At 42.7% G+C, this 20,579-nt stretch overlaps 1 protein-coding gene across 9 annotated transcripts in view; it reads left to right on the top strand.

The window, feature by feature from the left end:
* LOC147712725 (complement decay-accelerating factor-like) overlaps positions 1 to 20,579 on the top strand; it is a 795,131-nt gene that overhangs the window by 263,616 nt on the left and 510,936 nt on the right. For all 9 annotated transcript variants that reach the window (XM_086923379.1, XM_086923375.1, XM_086923380.1 and 6 more), the window contains exon 5: positions 11,882 to 11,999. In XM_086923379.1, coding sequence (XP_086779505.1) covers positions 11,882 to 11,999 — 118 coding nt within the window. The remainder of the gene's footprint in view (positions 1 to 11,881; positions 12,000 to 20,579) is intronic.

Here is a 20,579-nt window from a genome sequence, read left to right as displayed (position 1 = left end):
TGGATTCAGCGTATTATTGTAGGTTAATATTTCCTCCTGGGAGGCAGTACAGTGTGGCTGGCTAGGATGCAGTAGCATACTGGTAGAGTGACCATTCTGATGTAGTGTGTTCCATTCCTCGCGCATAATGTTGTGCATAGGGTTCAATGGAGTTATTCAGTTGTTTGGTGCAGTGAATATGTGTCATAAGATGCAGTGTGAAGAGTTAATTTTGGAGAAAAACAAAGGCCTCCTGAACTCTATTCGTTCGATTCCTAGGACAGGGATAAACATATGTGAAAAAACTATTCCTAGGCAATCATAAATGCATGCAAATATTAATATGCGGAGGGTATGACAAACACACTACAAATTTAGCTAAAATATAAGTTGTGATTTTTATACATTACAAAAATACAAGGTTAATTAAAAACAAATACATGAAGTCATTGCATTTCTCATTACACAACCGAACAAGGTTACATACATACAAATTTTTCGATACACAATTGGAATTCGTAAAATAGTGAGCAAATTATCATTCAAGTAGTAATTTATTCATTTATTCGACGCGCGTTTCGGCGTATCAACCGCCTTCTTCAGGAAATTACCACACTACCTACAAGAAAATTCATTTATATAATGTTAAAAACAGTTATAAAAAACAACTAATTTAAAACATTAGCATTTGATTATCTAAGCCTGTGATAATTCACTGTTTGACCTCAAATGTTTACACCATAAAACAGATTTACACAAACCACCATGTATCTTTAACGGTATTTCAGCTTATATAAAAAAAACTATTTCTATTGTCATACCACTCCTATCATCAAAAAACAGACAATGATTGAATTGATATTCATGGCTTTATCACAATTTTAGGGCACTCACTTATGTGCTACTGACGTCGAAACAATGATGAAGGAGAGAAAAAACCATAACTGCGGATATATAATATTCCAGCTAGTGGGTTTATATTACATTATATAGGTCCAGTAGAGAACGTATGCCTACTTACTTTAAAAACTCGGAGAGTATATAACCGTTCTTAAATCCTATTTCAGAGTTTATATATTCGATTAAAACAATTATTCCTGCAATATAGAAACATCTGGGCATTTATATCAAGCCAATTTTATTATTTGTTGTTGCACAGTAATTTTACTTAACATCTAAAATAGCAAAATGAGCCATACTTACTAAAAAAAATCCCCCTCTGATAATATAGGGTTGTAGACTTAATGGATGTATTCCATACTTGTTACGTTTTTCTCATGTGACCTCCTTTTTATCTGTGGGCATAGAATTTATTTAATAATCATGGGACTCTTTGCCCTACATAGTTAACTATATTTCTATTTTATCGTGAAATGAGAGACCTAATTACGGGTAGTAAGAACGGAACATAGTTCTCTTTAATATATCATGATGAACTTAATCACAGCACAGGCTGGCTACTTATTACCAAACTGGTTAGTATGAGATGAGAGGCTATACCGTGATGCACAGAATATCGTACCTGCATGAGAATATGAATCACTCGTAGATAGCGGTGATTTTTGAGACACGCTGATATGGTGTCTTGATGCGGGTTTACAGTGTCAGTCAGAGATGGAGCTAAATAAAGAAAAAGGGAAGCTTTTCTTTAATCCTTTGTGTCACACTGACTGCCTACTCACATTTTATGAACACAGTTGTGTCTATTATTCTGATAACAGGCATAAATACAATGAGTATCACATACCTATTAGTAATACGGGTGTCACAAATAGCGAGACTCTAAGGAAACGTGCTGGATGTAGCCGATGCCGAAGTGTGTGGTGTCTTTGATACCAATCGCTGTGAATATAAACATAAAGCGGGGCAACGTAAATAACGTCTGCTACCCAGCTGCCTATCTGCCAACAAACATAGTATCACTCAGTCTGATGGACATAATTCTCACTACGTCTGATGGACACAAGCGGTAGAGGAAAGATAACACATACCTATACTTAGTACGACTGCCGGAAAATCGCAGTGTCTTGCCCCTTCGTTATAGCCCTTAAGATACTTTACAGTGTCTCAGATACGCGACACTGTAACAAGAGACGGAAGATCGTAATTAACAGAATTTGTTAATCCAAAGTTATCTATAATAGCAAAAGATACATCACGCTGCCTCAACGGAAGATCAACATACCTGGATACACTGGGATGGAAGTGTAAACACCCTGATAAACGACCGCGATCGGCGTCTGACGTCACCGAATTCGGAGGTGAAAGGACCAACCACTCCGTGTGACTGGTATATATACTCTGTCTCGTTGTTGGCTCAAGACATACCATGTGACCCCGAACGAATCATGTGACCGTACTTACTGATGCAGCAATCAGGGACTTTCATTTCTGAATAGGTGCAGGTCCGAATACCGCACACAACATAAAGGAATTATTGAAAACGAAACGTGTATCATTGTATTCAGTGATTATAGCATGTTGATTGATGAAATCAATGACGCCGCCTGTACGTTCGTATAACACGCGAGCACAAAAGATTGAGTGTGGGCGCATCAAAATACGATCTTCATGTCAGATTGCTAGCTAATTTTATGAAAGATGAAGAGATTAAGGAATAAGGATTAAGGAATAAGGATGGAGAAATGATAGTGTACATAATGCATGCCCTATGCATAGTACATGTAGAGTGAGGATCTAAACAACTATCACGATCCTCTAATAATACTTTACATCTATCAATAGACATGGACAACAGACTATATCTTCATGTACAGATGCCATTCTAATAAATGTGTTGATCTAGGTACAACAATAATATTCTTCTGTATTCCTTCTATTAGCTAAGGATCAATAACATCAAGTACAGCATCTTGACTAGAATCTGAATACCAGAGGTTGATCACCTTGCTTACACATACTATATAAGTCTAGTATATTAACCATATTTAGGTAATGGCATTTTCCCAAGGGATTTCGCTATTTAAACCCTTTCTGTACGTATCCAGTGAGAAAATCCAAAAGACTTCTCGCTTGTTACGGATTTTTTGGCCATCTTTGTCATCGGGGTTCTGATTTTTTCCAAAATTCTCCATTTAAACTCATCTGGCTTATGGTTATATTCTACAAAATGTTTCACCATGGGTGAAACAAATTTCTGAGTTCTGATGGCCGAGCGATGTCCAGTTAGGCGAGTTTGGGTGGGTCTGGAATTCTCTCCTACATATCCCAATGCACATGGGCATTGGATAAAATAGACGGTGTTGGAAGTTTTGCAATTCCACATTTCTGTGGCACGCACACTGTAACCATTGTGGGTAAAAGTTTCACCTTCCAGGATGGAATTACAGGATTTGCATGATGACCATCGTTTTGTGCCCCTGACTGGTGTATCATTGTTTATAGATTTTTCGATAAAGTTTTTATTTTTGTTGATACCTTCAAACCGGGAGTGTACAACTAAATCTTTAAGGTTTTTGTTGCGCCGTTGGGCAAACAGTGGATTTGGTAATTTGAGACTCTGTGTGGGATTACTATTCAAAATATGCCAGTTGGCGTTGATAATTTGTTTGATCTTGGCATCAAGTGTTGAGTGTCTAGTGACACATACAACTTGGGTATTCACTGTCGGTTTCTTTGACTTGAGCAGATTGTCTCTATCAAAAAATCTCGCTCTCTTATAGGAGTCTCTTACCAAACAGTGAGGGTACCCACGTTCTACAAATTTGGTCCTCATAATGGCTGCTTGTCGATCAAAGTCCTTCAAGTCGGTGCAATTTCTCCTGACTCGCAGGAATTGGGAAAAGGGGATACCCTGTTTTTAGTTTCTTGGGTGAAAACTGTTCTAGTGCAACAGGGTATTCCGTGCAGTCGGTTTTACGAACAGATCTACTTTTAATTTATTCTGACTGTGGAAGATGACAATATCCAAAAAGTCTACCTTCTCCGCACTTATTTGGGCAGTGAATTTCAAATTATAATCAGCGGCGTTCAGCCACTCTAAAAATTCGAGTAAGTTGTCCCTCCCGTCGGTCCAGATAAAAAAGATATTATCTATATACCTGGACCAATGGGAGACAGACTCGAAAAAAGGAGCGATCTCATTATGTATGAAGTGTTGTTCAAACGCTGCCATATAAATATTGGCAATTGAAGGCGCCACTGAGGCCCCCATACTAACGCCTTTGATCTGGCGGTATAGGTCTTGCCCAATTTCGATGATATTATCGGTCAGAACAATATTTAAAATCTCTAAAATGAACAGTTTTGGACAGGATATGTTATTAATCTCAATAAACCACTTAGTTGCTTCTATAGCTCCAATGAGGGAGATATTATTATATAAAGCTTCAACATCTAATGTGACTAATAAATCAACATCAGGGTTAAAAGCAATATGTTCCACTTTATTAATCATCTCACCTGTGTCCTTAATGTAAGAAGTTATTTTAGGGATATGAGGACGTAGAAAGTGATCTATAAATTTCGACAGGGGCTCTGTATTGGTCCCTATTGTAGAAACAATTGGTCTATAGGGTGGGTCTGCTGTATTCTTGTGGACTTTAGGCATACCATATATGCATGCCGTCTTATTTTTGTGATGATTTAAAAATTCAAATTCTTTAATTGTAATCTCTCCGTTTTGTAGGGCTATATTTGTTAGATCATATATTTTCCTAGAGATTCCTAAATTGGGATTGGCCGTAATCTTATTATAGAAGGTAGTGTCACTAAACATAGCTCTCATTTTAATCTCATAATCATTGGCGTCAATAACCACTATCTTTCCTCCCTTATCACAGCTTTTTATTACCACGATCTTATTTTTTGTCAAAGAGGCGCGTGCATCATGTTCGTTTCCATTTAGATTGTATAAGGGTTTAGGAATGAAACATAATGCTTGTTCAAGGCTCTGTAAAACAACCAATTCAAAAGCTACCACTTCTGGTAGGAATTGGTCCAACGATGGACTAAAAGTGGATGGTAAGCTCAAGGTGTTAGTGGTATTGACCGCCCTATCTTGTATTTCATCACTATTAAAGAATTTCTTTAATCTAATCCTGCTGAAAAAGGACATAGTGTCCTGATGTAGCTCAAAAATATTAACGTGCGAATGTGGAACATAAGATAGTCCTTTTGATAAAAGATTAATGCTATCTATATCCAAATCTGTGGTAGATAAATTGAAAACAGGAATTACATTCCATGTTTCCAGTATTGGCGATTGGGTATAGGTATGTGATACTCTTTGTATTTATGCCTGTTATCAGGCTGCCGTCTACCAGTACCCCGTGCCTCTGGTTCCCTTAGTCCAGATTTATCTGGACATTGTGGTTACACATCAGAATAATAGACACAACTGTGTTCATAAAATGTGAGTAGGCAGTCAGTGTGACACAAAGGGTTATAGAAAAGCTTCCCTTTTTCTTGATTTAGCTCCATCTCTGACTGACACTTTAAACCCGCATCAAGACACCATATCGGCGTGTCTCAACAATCACCGCTATCTACAAGTGATTCATATTCTCATGCAGGTACGATATTCTGTGCATCACGGTATAGTCTCTCATCTAATACTAACCACTTTGGTAATAAGTAGCCAGCCTGTGCTGTGATTAAGTTCATCATTCTATATTAAAGAGAACTATGTTCCGTTCTTACTACCCGTAATTAGGCCTCTCATTTCAGGATAGAATTGAAATATAGTTAACTATGTAGGGCAAAGAGTCCCATGATTATTAAATAAATTCTATGCCCACAGATAAAAAGGAGGTCACATGAGAAAAACGTAACAAGTATGGAATACGTCCACTAAGTCTACAACCCTACATTATCAGAGAGTGATTTTTTTAGTAAGTATGGCTCATTTTGCTATTTTAGATGTTAAGTAAAATTACCGTGCAACAACAAATAATAACATTGGCTTGATATAAATGCCCAGATGTTTCTATATTGCAGGAATAATTGTTTTAATCGAATATAGAAACTCTGAAATAGGATTCAAGAAGTTATATACTCTCCGAGTTTTTGGAGTAAGTAGGCATACCTTCTCTACGGGACCTATATAATGTAATATAAACCCACTAGCTGGAATATTATATATCCGCAGTTATGGTTTTTTCTCTCCTTTATCATTGTTTCGACGTCAGTAGCACATAAGTGAGTGCCCTAAAATTGTGATAAAGCCATGAATATCAATTCAAGCATTGTCTGTTTTTTGATGATAGGAGTGGTATGACAATAGAAATAGTTTTTTTATATAAGCTGAAATACCGTTAAAGATACATGGTGGTTTGTGTAAATCTGTTTTGTGGTGTAAACATTTGAGGTCAAACAGTGAATTATCACAGACTTAGATAATCAAATGCTAATGTTTTAAAGTAAGTTGTTTTTTATAACTGTTTTTAACATTATATAAATGAATGTAGGTATTGTGGTAGTTTCCTGAAGAAGGCGGTTGATACGCCGAAACGCGCGTCAAATAAATGAATAAATTACTACTTGAATGATAATTTGCTTACTATTTTACGAATTCCAATTGTGTATCGAAAAATTTGTATGTATGTAACCTTGTTCGGTTGTGTAATGAGAAATGCAATGACTTCATGTATTTGTTTTTAATTAACCTTGTATTTTTGTATTGAATAAAAACCGCAACGTATATTTTAGCTAAATTTGTAGTGTGTTTGTCATACCCTCCGCATATTAATATTTGCATGCATTTATGATTGCCTAGGAATTGTTTTTTCACATGTGTGAAGAGTTAATGCCACTGGAATGCAGCATACTGAGTTCGTGCACTGAAATGGGTTATTATTTGGGAGAAACGTTTAGGATGCACTGCAATATGGCGAAGGAGTGCCAGAGGATGCAGGGTGCGGGTGACGGAGAATGTAGTAGGTTACTGGAATGCACTGTAGTGTAGTGTGGTGTGTTAGTGGCCCTACCATGCCGTGTTGTGGGTTTCTGTCTATGGGTGCAGTGCGGTGTGCCTGGGTTTGGATCCCTCTGATGTGTTGTGGTGTGGTTATTTGATTGTATTGTGGGTTATTTTTTTATAAGGTGCAGCTCAGTGTACTATGTGGAGGGTTAGTGTCCCTAAGATGCGGTGCAGTGTGACCTGTTAGTGTCCATCGCATGCTGGTCAACTGTGGTGGGTTAGTGACTCTGAAATGCTTTGCCTATAGTGCACTGTGGTGGTTTTGTGTCAGTTGGAGTCTATGTAATTACTTAGTTTCGTAAGGGTGCAATTGGTTATCTTCGTGCCCCTAGGATGTACCACAGTATTGGGGGGCCAGTGTCCCAAGAAAGTCTGTTTCATATGTCACATTGGCAGGTAGAGTAAATATCTCTGAAACAGACCGATATGATCACCAAACCAACCCCTATAAGAACTCTTTATCACAGCAATGTGCATACGTGTTTATAGAGAGCCTCTATTGTTGTAAATGATTTAAAGAAGCACCTAGAGCAAAACTCTTTCCAGCCATCCTTAAAATGTAGTTCGTCATTGGGAAACATGCGTGCAGTCAGAGATGTTGAAACAATCTAGAGAGGCTCCTGGATGTCGATTCACCAAAATGCCAGGGGTAGCGGAAGTGACATCATACAGCCTTTCTCCTTAATGAAGTCACAGGAAGTGATGCCAAATGACATTAACCATCATGACATCACAACAGTTGCGCTCACTATTACCATTGCTCATTCAATCTCTTGCGCTCTCTTACTCTGACTCACTTATACTTTCTCACTCACACACACACCACACACAAACACACCCACATACTGTTCCACATACTAACATACATACTGACACATACATACACTCTCTCACCCAAACAGTCTCTCACCCACATGCACGCACATAACGTATATAGAAAATTATTTTATTTTACTTACCAAAGATGTCGGTGAAGGTCCCAGTTCAGATCCTGCTGCTCCACCTTTAATTGCATTAATACTGAGTGGCATATAAAAATTGTAATAAAATATTTGCAGAAATTGAGGCTGAAGTCTGGCGCTGGTAAAGCAGGCCACCCCTGTGTTCTTGGCGCTACATTTACCACAGCTGAGTCCAGAGATCGCAAAGGCAGTGCCAGGGGTTGAACAGATCAAGCCAGGGTTCACAGGTGTGACCCCTAAACGACCATAGAGAGGCTACATATATGAGACCGGGAGCAATTTCCCCTAGCAAGAACTTTCTTTTTGCACGGTAGGGAAAATGTTTACCTGTAAATAAGATTTTCCCTTTGAAGTTGACTGCCCAATGTGTATGGTGTTCATGCCCATGAGGTGTGCAGCTGTGTGCCCTTTATATTTAATCTAATTTATGAATCTTTGAAAAGTGGTTTATTCATAAATTACACTGACTCCATAATGAGAACTTTAGATTTAGTTTCCACTTAACTGTTGAGGAGTCAAGCCTGTGCTGATGTTTTTGCTGTTTCATTAGTAGTACAGTTTGACATTTAATTTAATTAAAATGAAACTCTAAATATAGGCCAGTCTGCAGCCTTATCAGATTTAGCCCAGAGTTCTTTCACCAATGGTCTGTTGACATGTCACTTAAATTATACTCCCTCCTACCCCAGCAAAAGGTGTAGATCAACAGACTAGCCGACTCCAGCCAACTCCAGCCATTGGATGCTTTCACTTTGAAAGACAGCATTTTGCCCTTGCACGAATATACTTATAACTATAAATATATTTATAGAATATAGTCAAATCATAAAAATAGATATTTATACCTCCCAATTTCTGCTACATCAGATATTTTCGTAACTCAAAATACATTTATTGTAAATTACAATGCTCAGGTCTTACTATAAACAGCTCAAATAATTAATGCTATAGAAAACAAGCACGATTGGTCAAAATGTCAAAAGTGTGTATGCAAATGTATATGCAAAAGCCACAACCCCCTGAGCTTGGTCTAGGTAATTTTTCACAAGGCTGCATTAATCATTCTCCCCTAGAGGCATGTTCAAGACACCTAGTGGAACTGCAGGATGATGTGCTTTTGAATTTGACTTGTAAGGGACACATAATAATGACTTGTGAAACTCCAGTTTGTGTAAGAATTTCAATGTGTTTTTTTTAGATTTTTGAGGCGCACTGGTGGAACTGCAGCTTCATTTAAGAATGTCAATGCTTTTGCATCTGACTCGATAGGGACACTTAGTGATGATTAGTGTAACTTCAGCTTCATGAAAGAAGTTCAATACTTCTGCATTTGACTCAATAGTGACACCTAGTAATGACTTGTGGAACTGTACCTTCACTAAAGAATATACATTCATACTTTGACTTGCGAGGGGCGCCCGGACCAACCAAGAGCAGGTTATCGCACATCCCCAACCCCCCCCCCCCCTATCACCTTGACCACTCCCAATAATGCCATGCCTGACCCCCACGTCCGGCTCAAGCCCAGGCACTCCAAGGCCTCCGCCACACTTCCATCAACCACCCGCAAATCGGCAGCGCCCCGCAACCACCTCCATCATCTTTTAACAGCGCCTAAGACGCCATCTCCTAGCATTCCTGCATGGCCTCGCCCGACCAGCCTAGACAATACCCAACCCACCCAACTCTGCCCTCCGGAGCTCCCGCAGGCACCACGCCCGACCCTGCACTGCCCCTGATACTCCCTGGCCTCAGTCCGACGAAAGGCCGAGGGCACGAAACTGGGCCTCCAACCGCAACCTAGTACCGAGATGGCGTGACAGCACCCATGGGCAACATAAAAGTGTGGGGAAAATGTGTGTGTGTGGGGGGGTTAAGTGGGCACGAGGCACATTGCGAGACTTGCTTAGGCGCACTGCACCAGGGACTTCCAGGCGCACTTTCAAGTGACAGGTGTTTCAGGAGCCTGACACTACGTCCGTGCCCACCCAGGGCGCGGGGTCATAGCCCCACAAGTTCAGCAGGTGACAGCGGGGTTCCTCTCCCGGGGCTTTGCAGAGCTGTCCCTTCCTGCCTCTCTGTCCTCTACTTCTCTTCTCGTCAATGCTTCCTGCCTCTGACCCCTGCTGCTCTTCTCTGTCTGCCCTGCAGATGGCACCCCTCTGAGTGAACTCTCTTGGTCCTACTCCTTAGCCGTGGTGGAGGTTTCCTTCTCTGGCCTCTTCACCTTTTTTTTCCTCAGAGTGTTATATAGCTCGAACTTGACCCGAATCGGGTATCAACATAGCACCAGTTACGTTACATGAGAACACGCATTCATTTTTGTTAGGCACGGGGAGATTAAGTGATTTGCCCAGAAACACAGGAGGTTTAGCGTCATTACCAAGACTAGAACCCAGTTCCCCAGGTCCGAGGTCGAGCGCCCTAGCCGTTATCTTCCTCATGTTGGCCTGCCTGTGCTGCAAGAACGGCGACGGCGGATTCAACGTAAAACAGACCTGTGGATGATCACCCCCTGCCAGGGCCCATCTGGGTGGGATTATAAGCAGAACCACTAGGATAATGCGGCAGGGAAGCGACAAACTCTGCAGAAGGGTTCACACACATACACAACCCCACACACCCAGCCCCCCACACACACCCAACGCCCCACACACACCCAACCCCCCCACACACAACCCCCCCACACACAACCCCACACACATACAACCCCCACCACACACAACCCCCCCACACACACAACCCCACACACACACACAACCCCACACACACACAACCCAACACACTCACAACCCCACACACACACAACCCCACAAACACAACCCCCCCCACACACACAACCCCCCCACACACACAACCCCCCCACACACACAACCCCCCCACACACACAACCCCCTACACACACAACCCCCTCCACACACAACCCCCTCCACTCACAACCCCACACACACATACAACCCCACACTCACACAACCCCCCACACACACAACCCCCACACAACTACACACACACACACAACCACACACACAACCACATGCACACAACCACAAGCAAACACACAACCACCCACCCACACACACACAACCACACACACAACCCCATAAACAACACACAACCAAATACACAACCCCAAACACAACACACACAACCACACACACAACCCCAAACACAACACACACACAACCCCACACACACAACCACACATACAACCACACACACAACCATCTATCTATCACACTCACTCTATCTCTCTATCTATCGCCCTCAATCTATCTATGACATCACTCAGCACCACCACAGCATCACTCAGGGGCACCACAACATCACTATGCGCTACCACAGCATCACGGAACACCACAGCATCACTTGTCGCCACCACATCACTCAGCACCACCACAGCATCAATCTGTGCAAACCATTCAACAATAATTGGTTCAAATATGTTCTCTCAATGTTTCAAGCTTTATTACAAATGCCACAAAAAGATGTTAATATTTCACTTAGGTTCTTGGATTTTCGTCACAATAAAATACACTGAACAAAATCTTCACAAAAGTTATTTACAAAAGTTTAATCTATTGCCATTATAAATTACAATAACTTTTATTTAAGTATTAATTATTTTAAAACATTTAAAGCCGTTGTTATTTAATATCAATACATCTAAGTCACATAAATACAACACATATTGCATTGCAAATGCTATAGGTGTCACATTTGCGAAAGTTATAACTGTATTGCAAATGTTTGTTCTGACTTTGAAGGGACATTTAGTACTTGAGGTACCAGTAGCAATGTGAAAGGCCACACCGATTCGCTTTGCCAATGCTTCTTTACTCTAGCTTTGGTTGGTTTTCCCTGACTCTGTTATCTCCTGTTGTAATAATTACATACTATTACATTTATGGTCCTTTATGTAATCCTAAAACAGATGCTCGTTGTGTGAAAACAGTGCAATAAAAGTTTACTTTTGTTACACTATAATGTCTTTGAATTCTAGGGAGAGATTGTGGTAATCCTGGAGAACCGATGGATGGAGGTGTAAATTATGAATATGATGATAAGGGCGAAGTGGATACCAAATTTGGTTCTGAAGCAACATTCTTTTGTAACCCTGGGTGAGTAGTCAAAAGCAATATTAACATTGTCAAGCAATTCTCCTATCATGGAAAGAGAACAATACAATTATTTACTGGTACATCTAGTCCATCTTCCCCTAGATTAATCAGATTACTAGGCTTTAGGAAAGTGTTAAAGTTGATCAGCAAAAAATATGTGAAAGATGTTCCAGTACATGACCTCACTGCAGACAGTCTCTGCTTCTAACCCCCTTCCTTTTGCTGCTAGCTCCTCAGTCCCCTTCGCTGCAAATTGGGTGGAAGTCATTTTTGCTCAACTCTAGCTTTGCATTAATTTTGTTCCCTTTTTGGTTTAGAACACGTTGGCCTATCAAATCAATCTTTGTGTGTGGGTTGTTAGGTGACAGTTGCAGTGTTTTTAGCATCCTTTACCAGACCTTTGAATCTAAGGTGTTTTTTAGGCCAAAAACTGGTGTTTTATCGAGGGCCGCTGACATTTTTTGCTGGGCCTGTCTCTTTAATGTGTGCTGATGGGCTGAGCGTCATTCAAGGCACTGTGCTACTTATTGGGTCTTGAAGGAGGATATCTGTGGGATCAAAACACGTTTTACTCAATGTCTTATACTAGGTTGCTTATCTGGCTTCATTCTGGGTTCCCTGTGAGCTAAACACTGGGATTGCATGATGCTCCCAATAGGAACCACATAATGACCATGTTGAATGTAGTGAGGCCTAACAACAGCCTTGTACAAGCTGCCCTCCAGAACCACATCTTGTCGTACACAAGGTGTCCTACTTAATCTAATCATTGGGTTACAGGGCCCAGGTAGGGTGCAAAACCCAAATTACTAGCCGGTCCTGACATAGTGTGGAACCTATGGTGGCCCGGCATGAATCGTTCTGGCATTGAGACTTTAGGGCCTGTCATTACAGTAGTACTTCCTCCCCAAGAAACATATTTCCTGTTGCAATGTTTTATCCACTTCTCTTGGCATGTCTTTCTTTGAGGGTTACCCACTGGGTTCTGAAACTTAATTTGACCATGCTAGAACCCTGTTCTGTGGCACTTGGCCTGTTGTGAGTGAGCTCTGAGCTGAAAAGCTGTTTATCCCTTTCCTGGCTTGCTCTGTTCTCACCTGGCCTTTACCATAATAGTTCTTAGTACTTCATATCTTTGCAAATGTATGGTCCGTGTTGTACCAAGTGTTCTTTTCACCATATCTGTATCCTATAGTCTTTGACTACTCTTGGACTTCTGGCTGGCCTTCGCTGGCATGAGTTAATTTTCTGCTTTCAGTAGAAGGGAATTTCTCAATACTTTGCTCTCCAATTGTCCAGCAACCCCTCTGGGTCCTTTGATCTACCTGTTTTTGCTACACTGAGTTTTCCTAGATTTGACCCACAAATCACTCCATCAGACTTGCTTAGGGGTTGAGCTCAGGCTCTTCCAAGCTTTTTTTTATAACACATTTTATTGATGTTGTTGGTGGTACATCACGGCCAGGAAGGCCAATCACATACATCAGGCTGTAGTATATTGCAGAATAGTACTCCTGTTTTAAACCATCACCTGAGAGGCTCTTCCAGGCTTTTGTTGAGAAACGATTCAGGGGCCGTCTGCAACATTATGCCTGCTTGCCACAGGAATCTCTGTGGAGACTCTGGCACCAGTGTTTAGCTGTGAGCTGTATTCTGGTGCATCAATACATGGGTTTTTATACCTTGTCTCCAAGGTGCCTTCCCCAACAGGTCCTTTGGTTGTTTCTTTCACAAACATTTTCTGAGCTGGGAGTTTTCTCTTTTTGGATTCAGAGTTTGGCATCTTTCCTATGTATTACAGTCGTAAGGACGATAGAATGGGTTTCTCTGAAACCAAGTCTTCTAGGACAGGTCTGTTTGAAGCTGATGTCTTGTCCATTTTGGATCCACTTCAGGAAGGTTGTTTGGACTTATTGCTTCTAAGTTTTGTATTTTCTTCTTCTACATTGTAGTCCCATTCACAGGAGCTAGGTATATTGAAGCATCACAAAACCTTTGCCTGTACTCTAGACTTTTGATTTGAGACCTTGCCTCATTCCATTGTTCATGGTCTGCCTGTGCTCTTTTTTGTCGATTCAATTAGGTTTCTGGCTTTGCAAATAGGCTACTGCATTGGACAACTGGGGGTTCGATCTTAAGTCCTAGTTCATCAGTGGCATCCATGAGGTGCAACTCAGGACTTTCTGGCCATGAGCTGTTATTGAGTTTCCCCCACCTGAGTCTGCCCCTGCCCATAATGCGTAGCCTACGGGGCGGGAGTGATGCATTCTCTGCGATCTCGTGAACTCAACTTATCCAGAAACCTCTTAGTACCTCATTCCATTACAGTGTCCTGAGAGACGTCGCTTGTTGATTTGAGCCACAGCTGCACTCTTTCTGATTTCTTCTTGGGTTTTCTTATATGATTCAGGAGAAGTGGGGGATTCACTCCCATTCCATCTCTAATTGTGAGGTTTTGAACTTTATGGTGAACCATAAATAAGTGGTAGCCCTTCCCTTTTTCTCTCTTAAGGAGTCCCATTTTGGCTTGATTCTGAGTTCACACTCCCCCTGCCTTAGCACTTCGAGGTATTCCCCGCCCTGTTTTAGACATAAAGTTCTCTCTCAGTTCCCATTATGAAGGCAAGCGTTCGCTATTTTTAGATTAAAAGTTGAGTGGTAGGGGAATGGGGCTTTCCTTTAGATTTCCTTGGGCGGTAATTATGCCAGTCTCTTTTCTCCAAGAGTTCTCTTCTGTCTGCCTTTGGCAGATGTCTGCTTATGGCTGACTGGTCAGCTGATTTGCAGGAACTGGAAGATGGCATTCAGGATGACTTCTCCCACTGCACTTCATTATCGGACCAAGCCTTCATTTCTGAGAATGGTGATGGTGCAAGGAGCCCTTTGCTGGAGTCTTTGGCTCAAGTGTCCAAAATGTCTTTGCTCTTCAGGATTCCTCGGGTGATTGAGTAGCCCACAGTTTATTGCACCATACACATCACTACAGTTCTGATTTATAGGTTACCGAACTGGAGAGCTTCATGTAGGGCATCTATGATGAGTCCTCTGCCTCTCTCAGAAACCATATCCTCGCTACTTGTCATCTGCCTGCAATTGTTGTCTGTCAGCATTCACCTGAGAAGAAAAAGGAGAAAAGGGCCTTGGAAAACATCAGACTGTTGATAGCTCTTGGATTTTTTGTCATGGGCTATGGTAAGAATTAACTTAATTCTGCTGTGCCACTATTTTGCCTGCACAGTTTCGAGTCACTTAAGAGCCATACGTCCCTGTGGCACTCTGCTTCTGGAGACACCTAGCAGAATGTCCAGCATTGAATGGCATAATCTAGAGGCTAGCATCAAGCGCTGCTGGATCTCATTGAATCCCATTCCCAGAAAATGATGAAGTAAAAAAATCAGGCTAGATGACCCTGGTACTAGTGCTCGGCATTACATGGAAGCCTTGAGGAAGGCATCTAACCTGGCGCAACATACTACCATTCTAAGCCTGTGCACTGCAAAGATGTATTTCTTTTTGGGAATATTTGTTGATTCTCCTAAATAGTGAGAGGCTGTGATGGGAGCAGATGACTAAAAGGCAGGTGGGCTGCTGGACATTTTGGAGAATTAAGTAGACTGATCTACACGATTCTCCAACCCCTCTGCCCCCTCAACTGGCTTCGCTTGGGGTATGTCCCATCCTGGCCCACACCTCTCACTATGTAGACAGTGTGAACGTTCATAGTCCCACTGCTCCACATCCCACTTTACCAAAGCTGTTCATCTGGGAGGTGCACCTCGAAAAACCCACCAATACATGTATAAGTAATACCTTTGAAGTTTATTTCTCCCATCATCAAGAAATGAATGAAGAAAGGATTCACATGCATGCTCTCACCCTCCCTCTATAAGGGATTTTTTTCATAAGGACTCCTGCAATTCCTCTCTGTAGACTGTTAGCCCTATGTTATTACTCTATACAAATTCACACGTTTGGCTGTGTCTGTTCTAGTGCTCACAGGTACAGGGGTGCATAACTGTTTAACTCTGTACCTCACTGATGTATTGCCTCACCTCCACCGCTTTTATAATATGGCCTTTTTAAAAATTAAGGGTGAAGCATGCACCCTTATACATTAGTTGCCCTATCCATAATGTAATGTAGAACATACATAAAATCAATTGTTTTTCTTCCTTTCATAATCAGGGCAGTATTAATAAAGCTGCATTGTTCTTCCTGTATTGCCGGTGATTGCACTATTCCTATTGCTTTCCTCACCCTACATTTGAAAATTTGGTCAACCCTCACAGATCTTCCATATTTGTGAATGGCGATTTTCTGAAAATAATAAAACTATTCTTGTATTTATTAATCCACCAATTGTGTTTAGAAAGCTGGTTAGATTGTCTCTCTCCTCCAAGCATGTCACAGGCTGTCTGGAATGGAAGACCCATTTACCAGGTGCAGATCAGTGTGGGGCCGCCAATGTCTTTTGCCTCAGATACTGACTTCACCACACGGGTTTCCAATTTGTACAGTTAGTCCCTTCTTCTCCACTGAATGCGTATCGCAGACAGCTCCTGCTTGCTCCCATGTTATCAGTTCCTGTTCAGTTGTTGTTGACATTTCTAGGCTTGGCTCACTCCAGTACCCCTTATAGTACTTCCTTTGGGTCATAAGTGTGATTGACTATACACATGCAGAATTAGGGCGTTTAGCCTTTTACTTTTTTGAGTGTTTTTGAAGAGCTGTTTGACTCAATGGTTGACTCACTGTCACCCTTCCTTCCTCAAGACAGAGCTTAGGATCTTTCCTGTTTAAATACAAGTGTTGATCCTGGGTGCTATTAGTGTTATGTTGTGCAGCGGTTCTTAAGGATGCTATTGTTGATGGTAAAGTGGACTGTGTCATCAGACGATTATTTCTACATCTCCTCCTTTTCTCCTGCTCAGACCTTAACCTATGGGGAGTGGGTTTGTAACTTCGCCGGATGTTTCCTACCGAACAGGTTCAAGGATTTTGAAGAACCTAGAGAGGAAATCTCTCAGAATTCAGAATACTGAATCAATGTTGACCGAAGCCATAGCAGTCCTTAATGTTCACTAAAAACTCTGTTCCTTTTTTGCCGCCTTTTTGGAGGATGTATGTGATGCTTCTGTTGTTCGCCTTTTGTTGCTGTTAACTACCTTCTATCACATGGATACTACTTTTTAGGTCCTCACCCGAATGCTTCTAGTATCAGAGATGCTTTATGGGATCCAAGTCATGCGAGTCCTGATCTCCTCTTTGATACTGGAGTTTTATTTGACACATATCGTATTAATAGAATAGAATAGAAAGAAGATTTGTAGAGCGCGGTAGCTACCCTGAGGTGTCCTAGCGCTAACAGAATTATGAGCAGGAGGTGTAGGCAGAGGTTCTATTCGGGATGTGAGAAGAGTAAGGTCTTTAGGTGCTTACGGAAGGATAATAAGTTGGGTTCTGCACGTAGGTGGAGGGGGAGGGAGTTACATAGCCTTGAGGCGTTGTATGAGAAGGCTCGGCCTCCACATCTGGCCTTTTTGATCTTGGGGACTGTCACTAGGAAGGAGGTCAATGATCTAAGCTGTCTTGCGGGGAGGTATGGGACGATCAAGAGATGGTTGATAGACGGACCCGTTTTCCAATAGGCTCGTGGGTAGTACATAAGGTCTTAAATTCAATTCTCTGTCTAACTGGCAGCCAGTGTAAGCTCCTCAGTCCGGCCTTAGCCGAAGTTCGACGGGGGATTTGGAGTAATGTGAGGGCTGCACAATTCTGTACGATCTGTTGCGTATTCAGGGTGGACTGGGGGGCACCTAAATACAGGGCATTTCCAAAATCCAATCTAGAAAGAATGAGTCCCTGAATCATTATTTTCCTGGCTTCGAAAGGCAATACAGGGAGGATCTTCCATAGTAGCCTAAGCAAGCCAAAACAAGTCGCCGATAGCTTGGTGGCTTGAGCGTTGAAATTAAGGGCTTTGTCGAGCCAGATGCCTAGGCTCTTAATTTTGTCTTTAGGAAAAGGGGGAGTGCCAAGTGAGGGGGGCCAGAGTAGCTTAAGAGCTGTTGGGGAAGGGTTGACTAGGAGCATTACCTCAGTTTTTTCGCTGTTCAATTTGAGGTATGACATGGTCATCCAATTGGAGACCTCTTCCAGGCAGGTTCTGAGATTGTGAGGGTTGGATTCCAGTTGGTTGAGGGACACCACTAGCTGGGTGTCGTCCGCATAAGTGATGATTTTTACTCCGAACGGACGGACAACCTCAGCTAGTGGTTCCATATAAACATTAAACAGCGTCGGCTCAGTGAAGAGCCCTGGGGGACGCCGCAGACAAGGGGTTTACTCAAAGATGTAGTGTTGCCCTCAAACACTTGTAAGGAGCGATCGGAAAGAAAGGATTCTAGCCAGGACCTGGCCTTGCCTGAAACCCCGATGTTTGCAAGCCGCAGAAGAAGTGTGCTATGGTTGACAGTGTCGAAGGCGGCACTTAGGTCCAGGAGGATAATGGCTGCTGAGCCCCCCTGGTCCAAGACCATCCGTGCCTCCTCCGTCACTGCCAATAGCACGGTTTCGGTCCCATGTTTGGGCCGGAATCCAGTTTGTGAGTCATCGAGCAAATGGCTAGATTCGATGAACTCTACTAGTGCGGTATTGATGTGTTTTTCGAGTATTTTGCTCACCCAAGGGAGAAGGGAAATTGGCCGATAGTTTTTTGGGTCTGTCTAGTCCAAATTCGTTTTTTTAGGAGGGCTTCCAGGGAAGTGGGACTGAGCCTGAGATTAAGGAGGAGTTGAGTAGGTTCAGTACAGTTGAGAGAATATTATAATTTACCATTTCCAGGGTACGTGGCGGGGCCGGGTCATTGGGAGAACCTGATTTTACCTGTGAGACAATGGAGTTAAGTGTAGCGGGAGTAATCAGGGGAAAGGATTGCAGGGAAGGGGTGGGGTGAGTCTCAGTGGTAGAGATAATCGCTATCTGGGTAGAGTCGAGACTCGTCGGAAAGGAGTAGATAATTTGATTTTTTTACGAAAAGTAGTCAGCTAACTTGTTACAGCGAGCTTGTGCATTGTAGGGCTCAGGGGGCTGTTCTCGTCGTTTTAAAAGGGTCTTTGCGATCCGATAGATTTCTTTCAGTTTGGAAGCTGCTGAATTGATTTCCTCTGCAAAAAAGACTGACTGAGCAGATTTAATCTCCCTTTTGTAAGTCATAATCATTTCTCTGTAGATGGCTTTACTGGTGGGGGAGAAATCCAGTCTCCATTTCCTTTCGAGACATCTGCACTTACTTTTCAGTTCGGGCAGTTCAGGGGAGTACCAGGGGCAGTCTTATAGTTCCGCTTTGCCTCCATCCTCCTCAAAGGAAGTACAGAGTCGAGGGAATTGGTGATCCACCTATTAAAATCCTCGTTTGCTGAGGTGAGATCCGGGTTAATAGGGGGTCTGGTGTTGTCCAGGGTTAATCCCCAATCATGCACAGGGAGCTTGGATCAATTCCTCTGTAGAGGTAGATTTATTTGTTGCGGCTGGTGGAGGATGGGGATAGTCCAAGTAAAGGAAATAAGATGGTGATCCGACCATGGGATGGGGGAGGGCGTACGTACTTCCAGCCCCAGGCAGTTGCTAAAAATAGGGTCAAGAAGGTGGCATTTTATATGGGTGGAGCTAGCTACTCGCTGAGTGAGTTTTAAGGCCGCTAAGCTGGCAATAAAATGAAGGGCAGTATGGTTGAAGGTATCGTCCAAATGAATATTGAGGTCCTCGAGGAGGGTGAAATTAGCTGGCGTGGTCGCTAGACTAGCGACTAAGGGGGGAAGGATGTCGATAAAATTTGCCACCATTCCAGGTGGGCGATATAATAGGATCCCAGATAGCGTATTGACGTCGGAGAGATCTAAAGCAAATATTAAGCTTTCACAGCCCGGAATAGGGGAGTGGGAGATCCGACATTGGAACGGATCTCTAAAAATAATGGCTATCCCCCGCCCTTCCCTGTTTTGTGATCCTCATGAACCACTTGATATCCCTGTGGGATGGCCTGAACCAGATCTGGTTCAAACTCATCAGTGAGCCAAGTTTCAGTCAGGAAAACGGCATCTGGGTCGAGATCCTGAATGAGAAGGTGAATTTCTAGGGAGTGCTTCACGAGGGATCTACAGTTTAAAAGGAACATCTTGTATTTGTCCATGGGGGTGTTGCTTGTGGGAGTAGGCTTAAACTGAAAGCCGCACAATGGACAGATGGTTTGAGGGACGGCCGGGTGCCAAAGGTGATCACATGAAGTGGAGGATTTACCTCTGAGTTCATGGAGATCACTTGCACTGTAGATCTTTCTTTCTGGTGCCCGAGATGTAGCTTGTATGGCCCCTGGCCCCGGTCGGCCGCGGACGGGCGCAGACGGGCTTGCCTTTGGCGCCCTGGCGGCGCGCCCGCTGCGCGTGTCCGCTGCGCGCGTCCGCTGTGCGGCCTTGCCATTGGAAGAATATGATCCCTGGAGAGGAGGGGTCAGGGGGGCGTGTCTCGCTCTCTCCCCGGTCCGCCCTCCACTCAAACAGCCCTCAACTGAGGTGGAACGGG

The sequence above is a fragment of the Lissotriton vulgaris genome, chromosome 5, assembly GCF_964263255.1.
Source record: "Lissotriton vulgaris chromosome 5, aLisVul1.2, whole genome shotgun sequence".
Taxonomy (NCBI): Eukaryota; Metazoa; Chordata; class Amphibia; order Caudata; family Salamandridae; genus Lissotriton; species Lissotriton vulgaris.
The sequence above is the reverse complement of the archived record's forward strand: the minus strand, read 5'-3'. Positions and strand labels throughout refer to the sequence as shown.